The sequence below is a fragment of the Rhynchophorus ferrugineus genome, unplaced genomic scaffold, assembly GCF_030347505.1.
Source record: "Rhynchophorus ferrugineus isolate W39M unplaced genomic scaffold, kcgeb_rfMv2 rfM3, whole genome shotgun sequence".
Classification (NCBI taxonomy): Eukaryota; Metazoa; Arthropoda; class Insecta; order Coleoptera; family Curculionidae; genus Rhynchophorus; species Rhynchophorus ferrugineus.
In genome coordinates, this window is record NW_027472582.1 from 18066426 (window position 1) to 18082323 (window position 15898).

At 31.5% G+C, this 15898-nt stretch overlaps 1 protein-coding gene across 8 annotated transcripts in view; it reads left to right on the top strand.

Moving 5' to 3' along the window:
• Cngl (Cyclic nucleotide-gated ion channel-like) overlaps window positions 1-15898 on the top strand; it is a 444433-nt gene that overhangs the window by 355951 nt on the left and 72584 nt on the right. For all 8 annotated transcript variants that reach the window (XM_076400452.1, XM_076400454.1, XM_076400450.1 and 5 more), the window contains exons 5-9: window positions 609-775; window positions 9371-9470; window positions 9533-9681; window positions 11425-11577; window positions 13321-13451. In XM_076400452.1, coding sequence (XP_076256567.1) covers window positions 609-775; window positions 9371-9470; window positions 9533-9681; window positions 11425-11577; window positions 13321-13451 — 700 coding nt within the window. The remainder of the gene's footprint in view (window positions 1-608; window positions 776-9370; window positions 9471-9532; window positions 9682-11424; window positions 11578-13320; window positions 13452-15898) is intronic.

The window sequence follows — 15898 nt, forward strand, 5'->3', positions numbered from 1 at the left end:
GATGTACACGTTCAAATGATATCTTAAAGGTTCTGCTATTTCATTCAATTTTAATTTATGGCCATTCAAAATCATTTTGTAGATTCTTTAATGTTTTCGTCGGTAACAACCTTTTTTGGAAGTACACCGCGTTCACCGTCTTCGGTACTTACTTCACCGTCTGGAAACTCGGTGTTAAGCCAAGGTTTTCCTTTAACTGTATTTTTTCCCTTCAAAAAGCAATATTTCATCAACACGCAAAATTCCTTTTTATCAATTTTTTTTTCACAATAACAAAAGTTGCTTCACTCAAAATGCTATAATTCACAAACTAATGATTTATATACGCATCTTTTGAGGGTTAGTGCTAACTAAAAAACATATGAATTTAATTCTAGTAGCGCCATCTATATGTCAGGTCGGGGACTTTTTATTTCACCTGACATTTATAAACTGAATTTGGTTATACATTTGACGGAATTGATGGCGTGCATTGGCTGCTTTATGTGAAAGACTATATTTCCTTAGTAATGCAATAACTAAAGATACTTAATTTTGAAATAAAGATTCCTGGTTAAATTTAAAATACGTTTTTAAATTCATATGTACTAATTTTCTTTCTTTTGCAGGTGACAATAGGTCAGCGCCCAGGCGTCGTCGAAAACGACTCAGACATCCGCGAACAGTTGTGAATCCGGACTCAAATTTTTATTTTTATTGGTTGTTTGTGCTAACAATTTGCGTGTTGTATAATATGTGGACTTTAATCGTTAGACAAAGTTTTCCTGAACTACAGGTAAGCGATCCAGATAAGTTTATACGAAAGTAGTACGCGAACGGCATCGTTCGTGGCGATTAGGTCGGATACAGAAAAGGGGGGGATCACTTCCTGGTTGTTTTGCTTTCGGTCGCGCGAAACATCTTCGAGGGCTCCTAATTTAACCAGATTTCGGAATACGATAACGCACCGTCAAAATGAAGTAGGGGCTTTACGCAGTTTAATTTCGAGTAACGCGCTTTCTTAATTAGTCGAGAGCTACCCGCCGGAAATGTGTCGAAACACAAAGATGAAAGTAAATAAAACATATTCATTAACGCTTCAGAATGCTGGTCGATGATAAAGGTGTTTTGACCTAAATTCTTTAAACAAAAATTAAATATAGTTTTAAAAAATTCTCAAGAAAGATATTTATTATATTATCACTGTTATATAAACATTATTTATAATATTGTCATAATATTTTGTTTATAAGAGTCTTCGATTTAAATAAGAAAATTGTCTAAAAACGAGGGTTTATCTGTACTGAACCTACAGTTTAACGTGGGCTCCGAACCCTCACGGTCCTCAACATTAAGCCTACCGACTGGCGAGTGACAAACTTAGAAATCATCCCAGAAGACATCCGCTCTTACCCAGCCTGGTTACTGGCATCATTGGGATTATTGTCCTGTCGAATTTTACACTGTTGCCTAAGACAAGCACAAATATTAAATAATCACAAACATAAATTTACGAGCATGCGCCAGCATGATTTGAACCCGCGACTATTGTTTTTAGAAATTTGATTCTATTTGTTAATATGTTATCTTACTTTATATTTATTTCAACGCTTCTCTAACTTTCCAATACATTTTTTATAAATTTATAGCTTTGTATTGCTAACAATTTTCTTAACTGGAGATTATAGTAGTGGTTACATTTAAATCATTGTCTCCAAACTGCGCTCTGAATATTTACTGCATAGGTGTAACGCTAGTTAACAACCGACACCCATTTCCAGAAAAACTTATCCATCTGCATATTTTCGTATAAATTACAAAAACATTGCCTTTTAATGCCTTTAGGGCTTTCAATTTTCTATTTATCCATATATCCCTATGAACTATGGTATATTAAGTGCTTACATTTATTTCAATAAGCCATATCTGTTGGTGGAAATGTGATGTATCGATATAAACTCTTAAGATCTTAAGCAACCTAGCTTGATTACTAAATTCGATGATTTTCAGTTATCTACATAAAATAACAGTTTTCCATTTAGTATTATAAAATTATTCAGTGAATGCAGACACTCAATATCTTTATTGCCGAAGCCCATTAAACAATTTTAGAAATGTATGGTGACAATGCTCAATCATATATCTGTTGTTGATTTTGATTTCTATAAATAGAGGTAATTTTGTTATAAATCAGAAAAAATACAGCCTGGAGGACCAAAATAGTTCGATTACAATGAATAGTGAGACCTATTGACCAAAAACCTAACTGAAACTCTATTGATATTGAATTATCTTCGACAATCCTTTGGGCCAAAATTATGGATTATATCGACACAAAAGAAAAATATTCATGGTCATAAAATTTTGCTGTTTATGTTCATGTAGGATCAGTAAGATGTAATACATTACGAGATGCTAAAATCGAAACTACTAACTGAATAAACAGACCGAACAGAGAAATGATGCAGACTCGCATGAGAATGCTCGAGCATACGTTTGATGAGTTGTGAACGATACTTGTTCAGATCAGTCGGACTTGATTCGCACATGGTTTCGAATTGCTAAAAAAATGCAAAATGGATTGTTGATTGGACCGCTAACAAACTAACAACTTTAATACTGCATCGCCACGTTTCCAATAAGATGTAGAATGTTTGCAGAAAGCTACAAAATGTTGGGTGATATTTTTCTCATCAAGTGCTTACTGCATCATTTGCAAATCAAAGTTAAGTGAAAAAATGATCACAATACTTCAAGCACCTAATTGTAAATACATAATCTTAAATTGGCGTCGAATGGTTTATCAGAGTACACAAGCTATTATCAATTGAATTTAATAGAGAGACTGTGAATGTGTGAGCGTCCCTTCTTCCCGTTCCTCTTTCCCAATAATAAGTTTTTCAAAATCAAAAATTTAAAGTATCAAAAATTGTATAGATTCTTGGTCTCCTAAAAAAATAATAATATATCCGTATGCTGCCTGCAAGAAGTAAAAAACCATAGTTAACGATGGGCAATATGTATATACTAAATAAAAATACATTATGGCAATTTCTCTTTAAAAAACTACAAAAACCTCAAACACATTTGTACACCCTATATTATCCCAAATACATTAATTTGACCTTGACTTACATATATAATATTTTAAAAAACGCTAATCCATTACAAACTCTATTGTGACTAAAAAACTTCTGAAGGTTATCAAATGCTGTGCGAAGCTTATGGTAGCCATGCTGCATCGATTTCTATATGTGAGTTCTGATTTCGGCATTTCAAAAACTATGAAATTGACCTCGAAGACAAAGGTTTTCTGGACAGCAAAAAAAAAATTGAAGATGAGGATATGAAGGCATTACACGATGGTCATCCATGTAAAATGCAGAATTATTGGGACTAACATAAAAAAGCAATTCCTAATTGCGTGGAGAACACAGTAATGAACCGAGAGATGGATATGTTGTCTTAGTATGAATTGAAGCCAAGAGACATTGAAAAGCGTTTGGAGTTTCTGCTTCAATGGCAAAATCCAAAAGATTTGTTGCATTGGATTCTAGCAGGCGATATAAAATAAGATTTTTTACGGCAATTCGAAGGGAAAAATCATGGTGGACCACCTGGTCATGCACCAACATTAACGGCAAAGCCGAATATCCATGGCCCCAAGCTAGTGATCTATATTTAGCATGGTATACTATGAGCTACAAACACTACTAATGAAACTATCTGTGGGGATCGCTATAGACTGCAATTAATATGTTTGAGCCGAACACTACGCGAAAAACATGACACCGCTCGACTACATGTTACAAACCGGTGAAAATATTAAAATAGTATGTGCTCCGAAACCCGCCGCATTCTCCAGACATTGCTCCTTCTGATTACTACTTATTTCGACATATGACTCGTCACGTTTCATCGACTTTTCTTATGAAGATACCAAAAAGTTGGTCGATTCATGGAGAGCTTTAAATCCATAAATTACCTGAAAGATGGGCAAAAAATTAGCGAACAAACTTTGAAAAAAAAAACATTGTACCGATTTTTCGCAATAAAGCTCGAAATTAAAAAAAATCCTTTAAAACAAATTATAGGCCCTAAAGTACACGCTAAGACAACTGATACACGATAAATTGAAAATGGGACGATCTTTGTTATTTGAGCGAAACGAAAATATTGATTATGGCTTCATTATTTAAGATTGTTATATATCTTGCAAGAACCGCGACCTTTATCTCTTTCATACAATTAAACTTATATAACGAATGTCATAGTTCAGCATTTTAGAATCCGAGCAGTATCGGCATCCATTAATATTTTATACACTTCAACTTATTTTAATTCTGAATAATACGACTCGTTAGCGGGTCGGTATCCATAATTCTGGCGTATTATTGTTGATTTTATGAGTAATTGCGGGTCTCGTAATGAGCAGGATATTCTACTGAAGATTTTTTCAATAAAATGATTGAAATGCACAGGCTCAGCTTTAATAAATCGTCGCTCATTTTATTCAGTTAAAAACGAAATTTAATATTAAAGTAAAAATGTTTTTCGAAATATGAGGTCAGAAACAATTATTATATTTTACAGTTTTATCACTTATATCGGTTTTTTTTTTAATCAAAGTTGCTTTAGTTTCAGGTAGGGACATAAATTTTCCATTACTCAAAGTAATTTTCAGAGCACTTATTGTAAATATGCTAGAATAACAGAATAATCTAGCCAAACACAAATCCAATTTTGTGGGAAACTAAATTTACAATTCAACTACTCAAATCAACAATAAACAGTTGTTCCTAATCATGATTTAAGATCAATAATTTAGTTAAATTAATCAACGAAGTCTTAGTGAGTAAAATTCATGTCAAAAATTACATCAACAAATATTAATAATATGTTTAACTCATATAAACATTTTATATAGATAATTCTGAGATACAAGAACCAAGTTAATACAAAAAAGTCATTATCCTTAGGATGTTTTATTAATATTTTAAAATATATTATAAAACAAATATTAATAATATATTAAGTTAATACAAAAAAGACATTATCCTTAAGATGTTTATACCTTTTTGTCTAGTCCTTTTTTGAGTTCTTTATTTTGCTTAGGTATTTTAAATTATATTTATGAGAATAAAGTTTATTGCGAAAGAGTCATTATTTATTACAGCCTTATGTACTAATTAAAACACCGTAAAAATATAATTTACCTTCAAAGGGAAACGAAATTAATTAGTTTACTATTTACAACTGCCCATGACTTCTCTGAATAAATAGATATAAAAGCAAGAAATATGTAGCATTGAAGTATCTGTTGGAAAAGTAAAGAGCATTTTTTAATAATTATATATTCAGTAGTTGAAAATTAATAATTTTTACGACATAGAAAAGAGACAGCAAGGTATTGAGAACTGATGATTAAAAGATCAGTAATACAAGAGAAGAAAATGGGTCAAATGGTGAATAATAAGGCGAATCGGCCAAGCCGAAGAAGCTGTTGTTTCTCTAAGATATTGCGTGTGGACAAAATGTGACAAATCAGACTAAAATCCGCCTCTTTTGAATGCTTATTTTGCAAATTCTTCTGTATGGCCTTAGGACTTTGACAGTAACTTTCCGAAAAAGCGATATTAAACGCTTTAAACGATTTTACATCACATAATCCCGAACTCATCCCTCCATCAAGCTGCCCGCATCGCAGCAACTATCCACCAGCCACTGATAAAAGGTCGAAACACCGGAGCCATCTTCTTAGATGTCTCCAAAGCTTTCGATCAATTATGGCACCATGGTCTAATATTTAAAGCAAAACAGCTAGGTCTACCGATTGAGGATCGGTGACGCAGTCTCCTCTCGTAAACAGTCTCATCAACCTTTATATGGCTGATTTCCCGCGCTACAAACTTTCCCACACAGAATTTTACGCAGACGATACCGCTTTCTTCACAACCGGTTACTGTCCCGATGCTATTCGCAACAGACTCCAAGTACAACTGAACCAAGCGATAGCGTGATACAAATTCTGACAACTATAGATAAATCCGAGCAAAACTCAGGCTATTCTGTTCCACCGCAAGAAAGAGTTCCGCGCCTATCGCCTTCAAATCGATAAAGTCCCTATCCCATAGCTCCAGAAAGTCTCATACCTCGGTCTCCAGTTCGACCGCAGATTCCAATGGTCAGCCCAAATTCACCACGTCATTTGCAAAGGAAATGGCGTGTACAGCCTACTATTTCCACTACTCCGCAGAAAAAGCAAACTTCCAATCCCACAGAAAGCGTTGTATAAAATGATAGTCCGTCCAATCTGCCTCAACGGAGCACAGGTGTGGTACAGGTATGTCTCGGAGAGACAGCTTGAACTACTACAAGTATTCCAATCCGAAAAATCCGCGCTTTACTAAGAGCCCCATGGTTTATGAAGAACGTCAAAACCCACCTCGAATCAGGCATCCCGAAAACAACCATTCCCCGAACCTGAAGCGACATTTGCCGAAGACTATTTGGTTTTGGCTGGTCAACTTAGTAAATGAAAAAAAAAAGGACTTCGACAGTGTTACATTCTGTTATTTCAAACTCTATATGTTTCTCTCCGAGTAATAGTAATATACCAATATAATAGTAATACGAATACGAGTTATATTTAAATTAGAACTTCTAATTTCCTTAAACCAAATTAATTTACAATAAAACACTGGAATACAAAATAATACACAGTATTATAGATAGATGTATATTCCAGGAAGTTGCACCTTGAAACATAGATTCATTAGCTGCTTCATCGATGAATTTATAAATATGAGACAAAATATTGTTTTGTGAATAAAATTATATTGATTGAAGTATTAATCGATTAATTCTAGTTAATAATTCATTGTTCTTAATAATTCAAGTTTATATTGAAAAAGAAATACACAAAATGGATAATATTTTCTGTCAACCTAATATATTAATAATTTTATACGAATAATTTCATAATAAAAAAGTAAATAATCATTTTACAATTAAAATTTTATAAAATATTTTTAATAATCTTTTATTTCGGAAAAAAATATTAATTTAATAAAAATATAAATCCAATCCAATGTGTTTCATTGTGAAACATCATAACTATGTTATGGCCTAATTGTCAAAAATTTAATGATCCTTTCCATGCTGAATACAAAATTAGAATTGCGTACAACCTAATTTCGCTTATTTTCATGCTTTTGTACCTAGAATTGCGAGTATAAACATACATAAACAAGACTAGTGAAGATAACCTCAGCAGTACCCGTAGCAATAAAATAAAATAATTTTCTAAGTTATTTGTTTATAACGTAAATAATACGTTTTTGCAAGCACCGAAAATATTTAATCGCAAGTTATCTCAATTCGCAAGAAGTATTTATTACTTTTCTTGCTCAATTCAAAAAAGCTGGGTCCCTAACATATCATCTCGATAGAGATTATTAGGATCGACTAGTTAATCAAAATAATACAATTCAAACATGGAAAATGTGAAACAAAACTATTATATGAGATAGCTATATATCTATTGATAATGACAAAGCTACACCTTTAATATTTAAAACGGTTAGAGTGTTCTTCAGAACAGCATAACTACATACATGAAAGACAAATTCACTTAAATAATTGTACGAAATATTACTTAACAAATACCTCCGGATTTGGCGCATGCGCATATTAGGCTCTATTTATTATTAAAACACAGAATAATTCAAGTTTAGCGTATGTGTATATACAAAGCGTATATCCAATTTATATATTCCTCTTTTATATATAAATTATTTTCTATAAATAAATATACACAAATTAGGTAAATATTTGATTTAGTGTTGAAACTATGTATACGGAGGGAAATAAACATTGAAATAACACATTTTATTTAAAAAATTGATGAAGAAAATGAAATAAAAATATAATTACTATATATCCAGCCTTCCTATTTTTTATAAAACCACGTACATAAACACTACCATAAGCAAGGCCAGAATCATTTAGATCAAATCTAGCCAATATAGTTAAAAACAAATGAAAAAGCCACCGCTATATATGAAAGCAGTGAAATTGTCCTAAAAATCTCCAAATGCGATCACCTATGATCCCTACTGCAATTCTTGGTACTATTTTTGATTCACAAACCCCATTAATAAATTAACTACCTCGAGCGTTCGGTTAACATATTGTACGTTTACTAGCCTAAAACGAATGGATGATCGTACTTTTAAAGTGAAAGAAATCTCCAGTCAACACATCATTATTTTTACAAAACAATAAATTATTTACCTGTACTCTTATATAAAAATGCGTTCTATTCTCTTTGTATGTCATTAGGTCATTAAGGTGTCGTCAATAGTTTTATATTTCATTTATTTGATTCAGGTCTACTTTTGTTAGCAAATTTAATTATTTCATAGCATCTCCACTGCTTTTGCATCCTAGCAAAATACTGCCTAATTTCTTCTTATTTGGTTCCCTGAATTTTATATTCTTCTATTTTCACTCTCAACAAATACTAGCCACATCTTCTCTACAAAATAAAAGTTAAATGATTACTAAAATTACATTCTGCACTTACCCATATCCTTCCATATTTTAAAGCAAATTAACCACAAGGAATAACACAACAATTTAATTATTATTCCTATAGAATTATTAGTGTTAAACAAAATCTAAATATTCTAGATTTTTATATGGTTTTCACGTGATAGACTGTATAGATCGACTCGAAAAGAATGTACCACCATTAGAAAATAAAGAAAATATAGTTTATTCTTTTCTATAATTTTCTATGCAGGATATTTGTTAGGTAATGTATCCTGTGTTGAAATAACCATATTAGAGCATATTAACTTTGGGTTGCTTTATTACATTGTGATGTCTTACAGGAAGGCTTGAGAATTGATACTTAATTGTGTTAAAATAACACTTGTGTGTGATTCCCGTTCCAACTTTTTTAAAATTTTATCATTAGTTTTATTTATTTTAAACCAATATAATCCAACGCCTTAAACTGTTTGTTAATGAATGTGCTAATTGCCCAACCTCTTAAATATTATAATGGTATATAAAATAATATTTAAATCATAGAATGCTTTATACTAACACTGAGGTCTTAAATTTTATGTCGTTTGTATCTTTAAGACACAGGATCGTATCTTTAATTCGGATTTAGGCTTATACAACAGGAAAATTAAGTCAAAGAGTTATGTGTTTAATGGGAGCTCCAAGTTGTTTTAGCCGCATACTATCTTACACACACCAGATAAACGTGATAACATATATATTTTTAATTACTCATAAAATATTAGTATATAACCAAAATTAAAATCATGTACGAAAATGCGTAATTTATAGTAACAAGGATAATAATTATTTTCAGGAAATGGTTTCAACATTTTGGCTTACCTGTGATTCTATAAGTGACTTGGTTTTTGTATTAGATTTGGCTGTACAGTTTAGAACAGGATATTTAGAACAAGGTAGGGATGAACTTCATTAAAGCTATGTTCGTTAGTAACTAATTATGTCTTCCCTTTTTCAGGTTTAATGGTATATGATTCCAAAAAATTGGCCTGTCATTACCTTCGCTCACGTGCCTTCTTACTGGACCTGACTGCCTTATGTCCGGCAGATTTGTTACAGTTGAGGTTCGGACCTAACCCTCTGCTAAGGTGTCCTAGATTTTTAAAAGCAAGTATATTTATATAATAAATGTATATCTCGCTAATTACTTATAAATAAAGTAAAGTATACATATCGCGATATTTTTTCATAGACCTTCTTATAGACGTAGTTGGTTCAAATTGCCGTAAACCAATGCCGATTTTCAATTATTTTATTTTAGAATCTGGCCTATATAATTGTAATATGTTACATTTTTAAAACAAAATTAAATGTAAACAAATTCACAACGTCATCTGTGCTTTAAACATCCAGTCATCAAAAATTGATATTGAGAATCAATGTGGTTTGCATGTATTATGATCAGTGATACTTATTGGTGAAAATGCGAAGTATCAGTATGAACAACTATTAAACGGCCTAACCTTACTCCTAAATTCGATGGTTTTAACATATCTCATATGGAAATAGTTATATAATAGGGATATAGAAAATTTTGATATTAATGTTCATATTATAAACAAACTATTTATAATTTTATGTAAAATTGGAACTAGTTATTCTATATAATTTGTCTATATATTAGTTAACAGTTTAAGGTATTCTTTTGTTTCGATTATAATTGACATTTTGTAACTAGACTTTTAATTTATCACTGTATCACTAACAACACAGTCGAGATGTAGTACTAAAGCCTATTTACTATTAGATTATATAATAAAATAAAACTCAGAATAATTAGAAAAAACCATTCATTTGTAATACATTGTGATTATTCTTCGTGAAAATAATATTCAAGGAACGATAGATGATATTCGGAAAATGTTTTTTAAAAGTAACCTGAATATTAGATGGGATCTAATTGATATGAATTTTAAAAATGAATCAATAAAACAAAAGGAACTATTATTTTATTCGTTTTAATGTTATGTAATTATATGTTCTAACAATGTACCAGATGTTTAAATAATATAAGAACATTTTTGATATTGTAATATTATGGCAACAATTGAATTCTTTATATGCGAAAAAATGTGCATACATTTTTTATCCTAATAGGCTATAGGATATCGTTTAACAAGTAACTCTTATTCGAGGTACATCGATTTTTTTAATGCTTAACTAGCATCCCATAGAGTTTTTGAGTCACCATTTAGTCAATTTTTATTATAGGGTTCTTCAACAAAACTGGGTTGATATTAAAGCGGAATAAGACCAGCTGTGTGTCATGTGTGGGTGTTAATGATGCTATGTGAAAATTTATCTATACAAAATAATATAAGAAAAAAGATTACCAAAATTACCAGCTTTCTAAGAATTACAACGGATCTGAAAGCTTTGGATAGACGACAAAACCTTTATAGGTTTTACTATGCGAGATTACTTTAGGTGAACTTATCGTTTTATTTAACTAAGTATAACCTAATTTGTAACACTCCCTTGTCTAGTAAGCCATAAATCAAGGCCTAATTCCAGCCAGTAACGACGTTTTGTGATATTCTCAGTGATCCTGTTATGCTGGAGATATAACAGAAAATATTCCATTAAGCCCCAGCGTCATCCTCGCCCGTTTTATATCAGCTATTTAAATCTTTTTGTGATGATGCCCTAGTCGATAATATTAATTAAATTGCAATATATTATATAGTTCATTAATGTACCAGATTATATAGAGTGTCTTTTAATAATCATGAGTTTTGTTATTTAAAAATGTCTATAAGATTGTTTGATAAAATAAAAATCCCATGTTTTAAAAACGTATATTTCTTTTTCTTTCAAAAGACTAATTTTAGTCTTACAACCTGTTCACAGGTGTACAGGGCTGTCAACTACTACTACATGGTAGAATCAAGAACAATATGGCCGAACTTATGGAGGGTGGTGAATCTCATCCACATTTTATTGATCCTTGCTCATTGGTTTGGATGTTTCTACTTTCTGTTATCCGAGGCAGAAGGGTTTCAAGTAGGTAACACTTAATGTAAAATAGATATTCACCACTTACTATATATAGGGGATAGTCCAAATTAGATGAACTCATAACATATAAAGAATTTTTTTTTAATAAGGTGTTTAGCCACTATTTGCTTTTAAAACAGCTGCAATTATTATCCCATCCTTGTACCATAACATCCGTCGATTATTTCAATATTAGAGATAGAAACTTATTATATGCTATAGTCTATTCAAAGTTATTTTGTACATACGCCTTCAAACTCTGAGTTTTAATTCGGTTTGGCTTTGCCATACAACAAAATTCTAGTTTAAATAAAATATTGAAACAAAAATGTTATCAAACATATATAGTTTATTTTAACATTATAGAATATCTAATGCGTGTATTATCGAAGGACTGAAAACTACAATTAACACAGGTATAATAGTTTGTATGTTAGAATTGCGTTACTATATTTAAAATTGAACTCTTTTCCACCCCACACATGAGGTAGAGTTCTACATTCTACGATTTTCATGTAGTGGTATCCCTGTGAACGCACCTATATAAGACTAAAGTATTTTACTTTCATTAGAGAGCATATTTACCTTTTTACGTTTAGTTTTTGTTTTCTTCGCTAGTATGTTTACTTATCAAGCCATCTTGATATACTTTATTTTTTATTTCTTCGGCTAGTACCTGTGTACATCATTCTTGATAAAATTAATCACTGAGTTCTGCCATATCTATAAAATGATTAGTATTCAACCTCTCTTCATACATTCTAACCTAATTCTCATGTTTAATTCTGAACAATTATAATCATATCTATGTACATAAATTATTCACAACCTACAATACCATTTTCTACAGTAATACTCTATTAATTATGTGCTTACCTTTAGTAGTTTCAACTCTCATCTCTCTGTCTCAGAATTGCACAGCATTATCACTTATCCTGAAAGTTTCCTTTAGCCACTGTCACCTTCCAAGTCACTATCCAAGAAAACCGGATGACTTTGGCAGGCTAGTTCGGTTTCGTGTTCGAACTGATCAGAAAGCATTATATCTCTTTTGAACTAGAATAAAATAAGAAGGAAAATAATGTCTGTTTCTGAAATAAATTTATAAAATGCTACAGGCAATACATTAAACATCTTGATGACTTATGTTCAAAAAATCTTGAATATAGTATATGTACTATACTCTAAAATCATATACGAGAGTGTTTGGCAGGAATTTGCATCATAGTAAGAATATCATCAATTAAGGTTTCGAAGTATTCGTTCACAATAACCCGGTCAATGTTGCAAATGAGAGGATTACGTTAATACCACGATATTTTTGCCAAAATAATAATAGAAACTTCTATGCAAGTAAACAGTCCGGATCGTAGGCTTCTTTTGGTTTTCCCCATACATAAAACTGCTTGCTTGAACCATCGCAGAGTAAATCCTATAATACATTAAAACATAACCTTCAAGACTTGGTAAGTGAAGAAACCGTATTACATTGTGTTCATATAATTATATCTATCCCCTATATATTCAAAAATTAAATATTTTTACAGTGAGATAAATTGGAATTGAAAGTTAAATATCATAAATTAAATTATTGAGATATTTAGAAAATAGCTTCCGTCATCTTTCAAATAATAGTTAAACTCACTGATCTGTCTATCACACTAAAAACAGGATATCGTGTCAAATATCATTATCGTCTAATTGGTGTATAATTGCTGAACCATTAATCTCAATGTATATCTGTTAAAGGGCGATTGGGTATATCCATATCGACCTGGAGATTATGCCAGCCTTACTAGGAAGTATTTAGGGTCATTATATTGGTCCACATTGACCCTAACTACAATAGGAGATTTGCCAACACCAGAAACAAATGCAGAGTAAGTATCTAATAGCACGTAACAATTGAAGAACATATATCAATTAACTATTTATTGTCAATAACTTTGTTTAAAGAATAATAGAGTTAATTGATACATAAATTAAATATTCCAAGATTTTTATAATCGATTATTAGCTGCTGGTTTAATATTCTCATTGAGGATTATTTTTTTATGTAATTATTTGTTTTCCTTCCATGTTATTATTTTATTCTGAATTAATATATTCGGTGTACAAATATTCCATCTTTTTGAGCATAGAATCAAATATTGAATATTTTAACATGAAATGACAAAAGCAATGAGCTAATTATCTTTTCCAAATCATTTTGTTCCCTTCAAAGTTTTTTTATTCCATTGAAATAATAGTATGGATTCGATTTTTTTAAATATCTTTAATCTCTTATTAGTTCACATTTTGTTAGATTAAATATTATTAATTCGGCTTTTTAGCCCAAAATGTAATGGAGCTAACAGGTCAATTGAAAAATCCCCAGCCTACCATAGTAAAACACATTTTTTGGCAAAATAAGTTTTTTTTATTCAATATAATTCCTTTCAAGGGTAATACACTAATATAGCGACCTTTCAACTTTTCAATATGATTTTTATAGCACGATTTGTCATTTGTTTTAAAATAGGCCTTAGTTTCGGCGATCACTTTCATTCGACGAAAATTTCGTCCCAGCGAGCATTCTTTTGAGACTTGATAATAGGAAATAGTGGCTGGAAGACAAATCTGGAGAATACCGTGGATGAGGAAGCAATTCGAAGCCCAGTTCATGGATTTTTGCCACTGTTTTCACTGACCTGTAACACGGTGCATTGTCTTGATGAAGCAGCTTTCTTTTTCTTCAAATGCGGCCGCTTTTTGGCGATTTCGTCCTTCAAACGATCTAATAACGCTATGTAATAGTCGCTGTTGTTGGTCCTTCCTTTTTCAAGGTAATCAATGAAAATTGTTCCATGCGCATACCAAAATATAGACGCCATAACCTTGCCAGCCGACTGTTAGGTTTTCCCACGCTTTGGACCCGCTCCAAAGCATCATCGTGTGTAATCCACTCGAATGCCTGTTGAGTGGACTTCAGGGTGAAATGATGGAGCCATGTTTCATCCATTGTCACATCGATGCAAAAACTCTGGTTTATTACGCTTGATCATCTTCAAACACTGTTCCGAATCATCAAGTCGTCATTGTTTTTGGACAAAAGTGGGCTCGCGCGGCACCCACTTTGCACAGAGCTTTCTCATACATAAGTATTCATGAATGACATGATGTACACGTTCAGTTATTATCTTTAGAGTATCTGCTATATCATTTTGTAGATTTTTTAAAATGTTTTCGTCGGTAACAACCTCATTTGGGCACTGCCTTTGATTTTTGGCAGGCCTCTTGGACGGTCCACTGCGTTCACCGTCTTCGGTGCTCATTTCACCACATCAAAACTTAGCATACCAATCCCTGATGGTTGATTTTCCTGTGGCAATGTCCGGAAACTCTGCATCAAGCCAAGTTTTTGCTTCAACTGTATTTTTTCCTTCAAAAAGCAATATTTTATCAACACGCGAAATTCCTTTTTATCAATTTTTTTACAATAACTAAAGTTGCTTCACTCAAAATGCTATAATTCACCAACTAATGATCAGACAGCTGTCAAATTTATACACGCACCTTTTGAGGGTTAGGGCAAACCAAAAAACATATGAATTTATTTCTAGTAGTGTCATCTATGTATCAGGCCGGGAACCTATTCAGGTCAATTGATATGAAACTTGAGAAATGAGAATTGAATATATTGAGAAATATATAAAGATTAATCGCTAATATTAGGCAGAAGAGTAGACATTTTAAAAAGAAATTCAAATTGCAATACGTTTCAAAAACAAAAACCACTTGACTCTAATGAAATTGCCTGGCTTTATCCAATATCTCTGGCATTTAGAATTCTCAAAATATATTTATATTTCACTCGGTTCAAAAAACCTTTTTCTATATCAAATTACATGTCTCATCTAAAATTTAATATTCAATAATATTCTCCTTTTATTATCTTTATTTCAGTTCATGTAGTATAAATTGAGTCAAGCTTCCATTTTGCCTATTAAAATTTCTTGGTTACTGGTGTGTTTTCTTTTTTTAAATTGTCAGTATTGTAATGAATTTTTGTAGATACTTTTCTTGCAATAAAAAATCCAAAAATGCTTTTCAAAAACAAACTTTACTATTCTTAGTCACTTAAAATAAATAGTATTTATGTTTAGAACAAATATTATAAATCAAAGGGTAGGATTATTATCATATCAGATATTAGTGCTAATAAGTGTGGCAAATAACATACAAGCTCTGGCTCTAGCAATACCTGTTTATAATCACAATTGTACATTTAATATACACATTACACTCATTAAAACTTTAGATTCAAGATCCGAAAACTATCTAAATA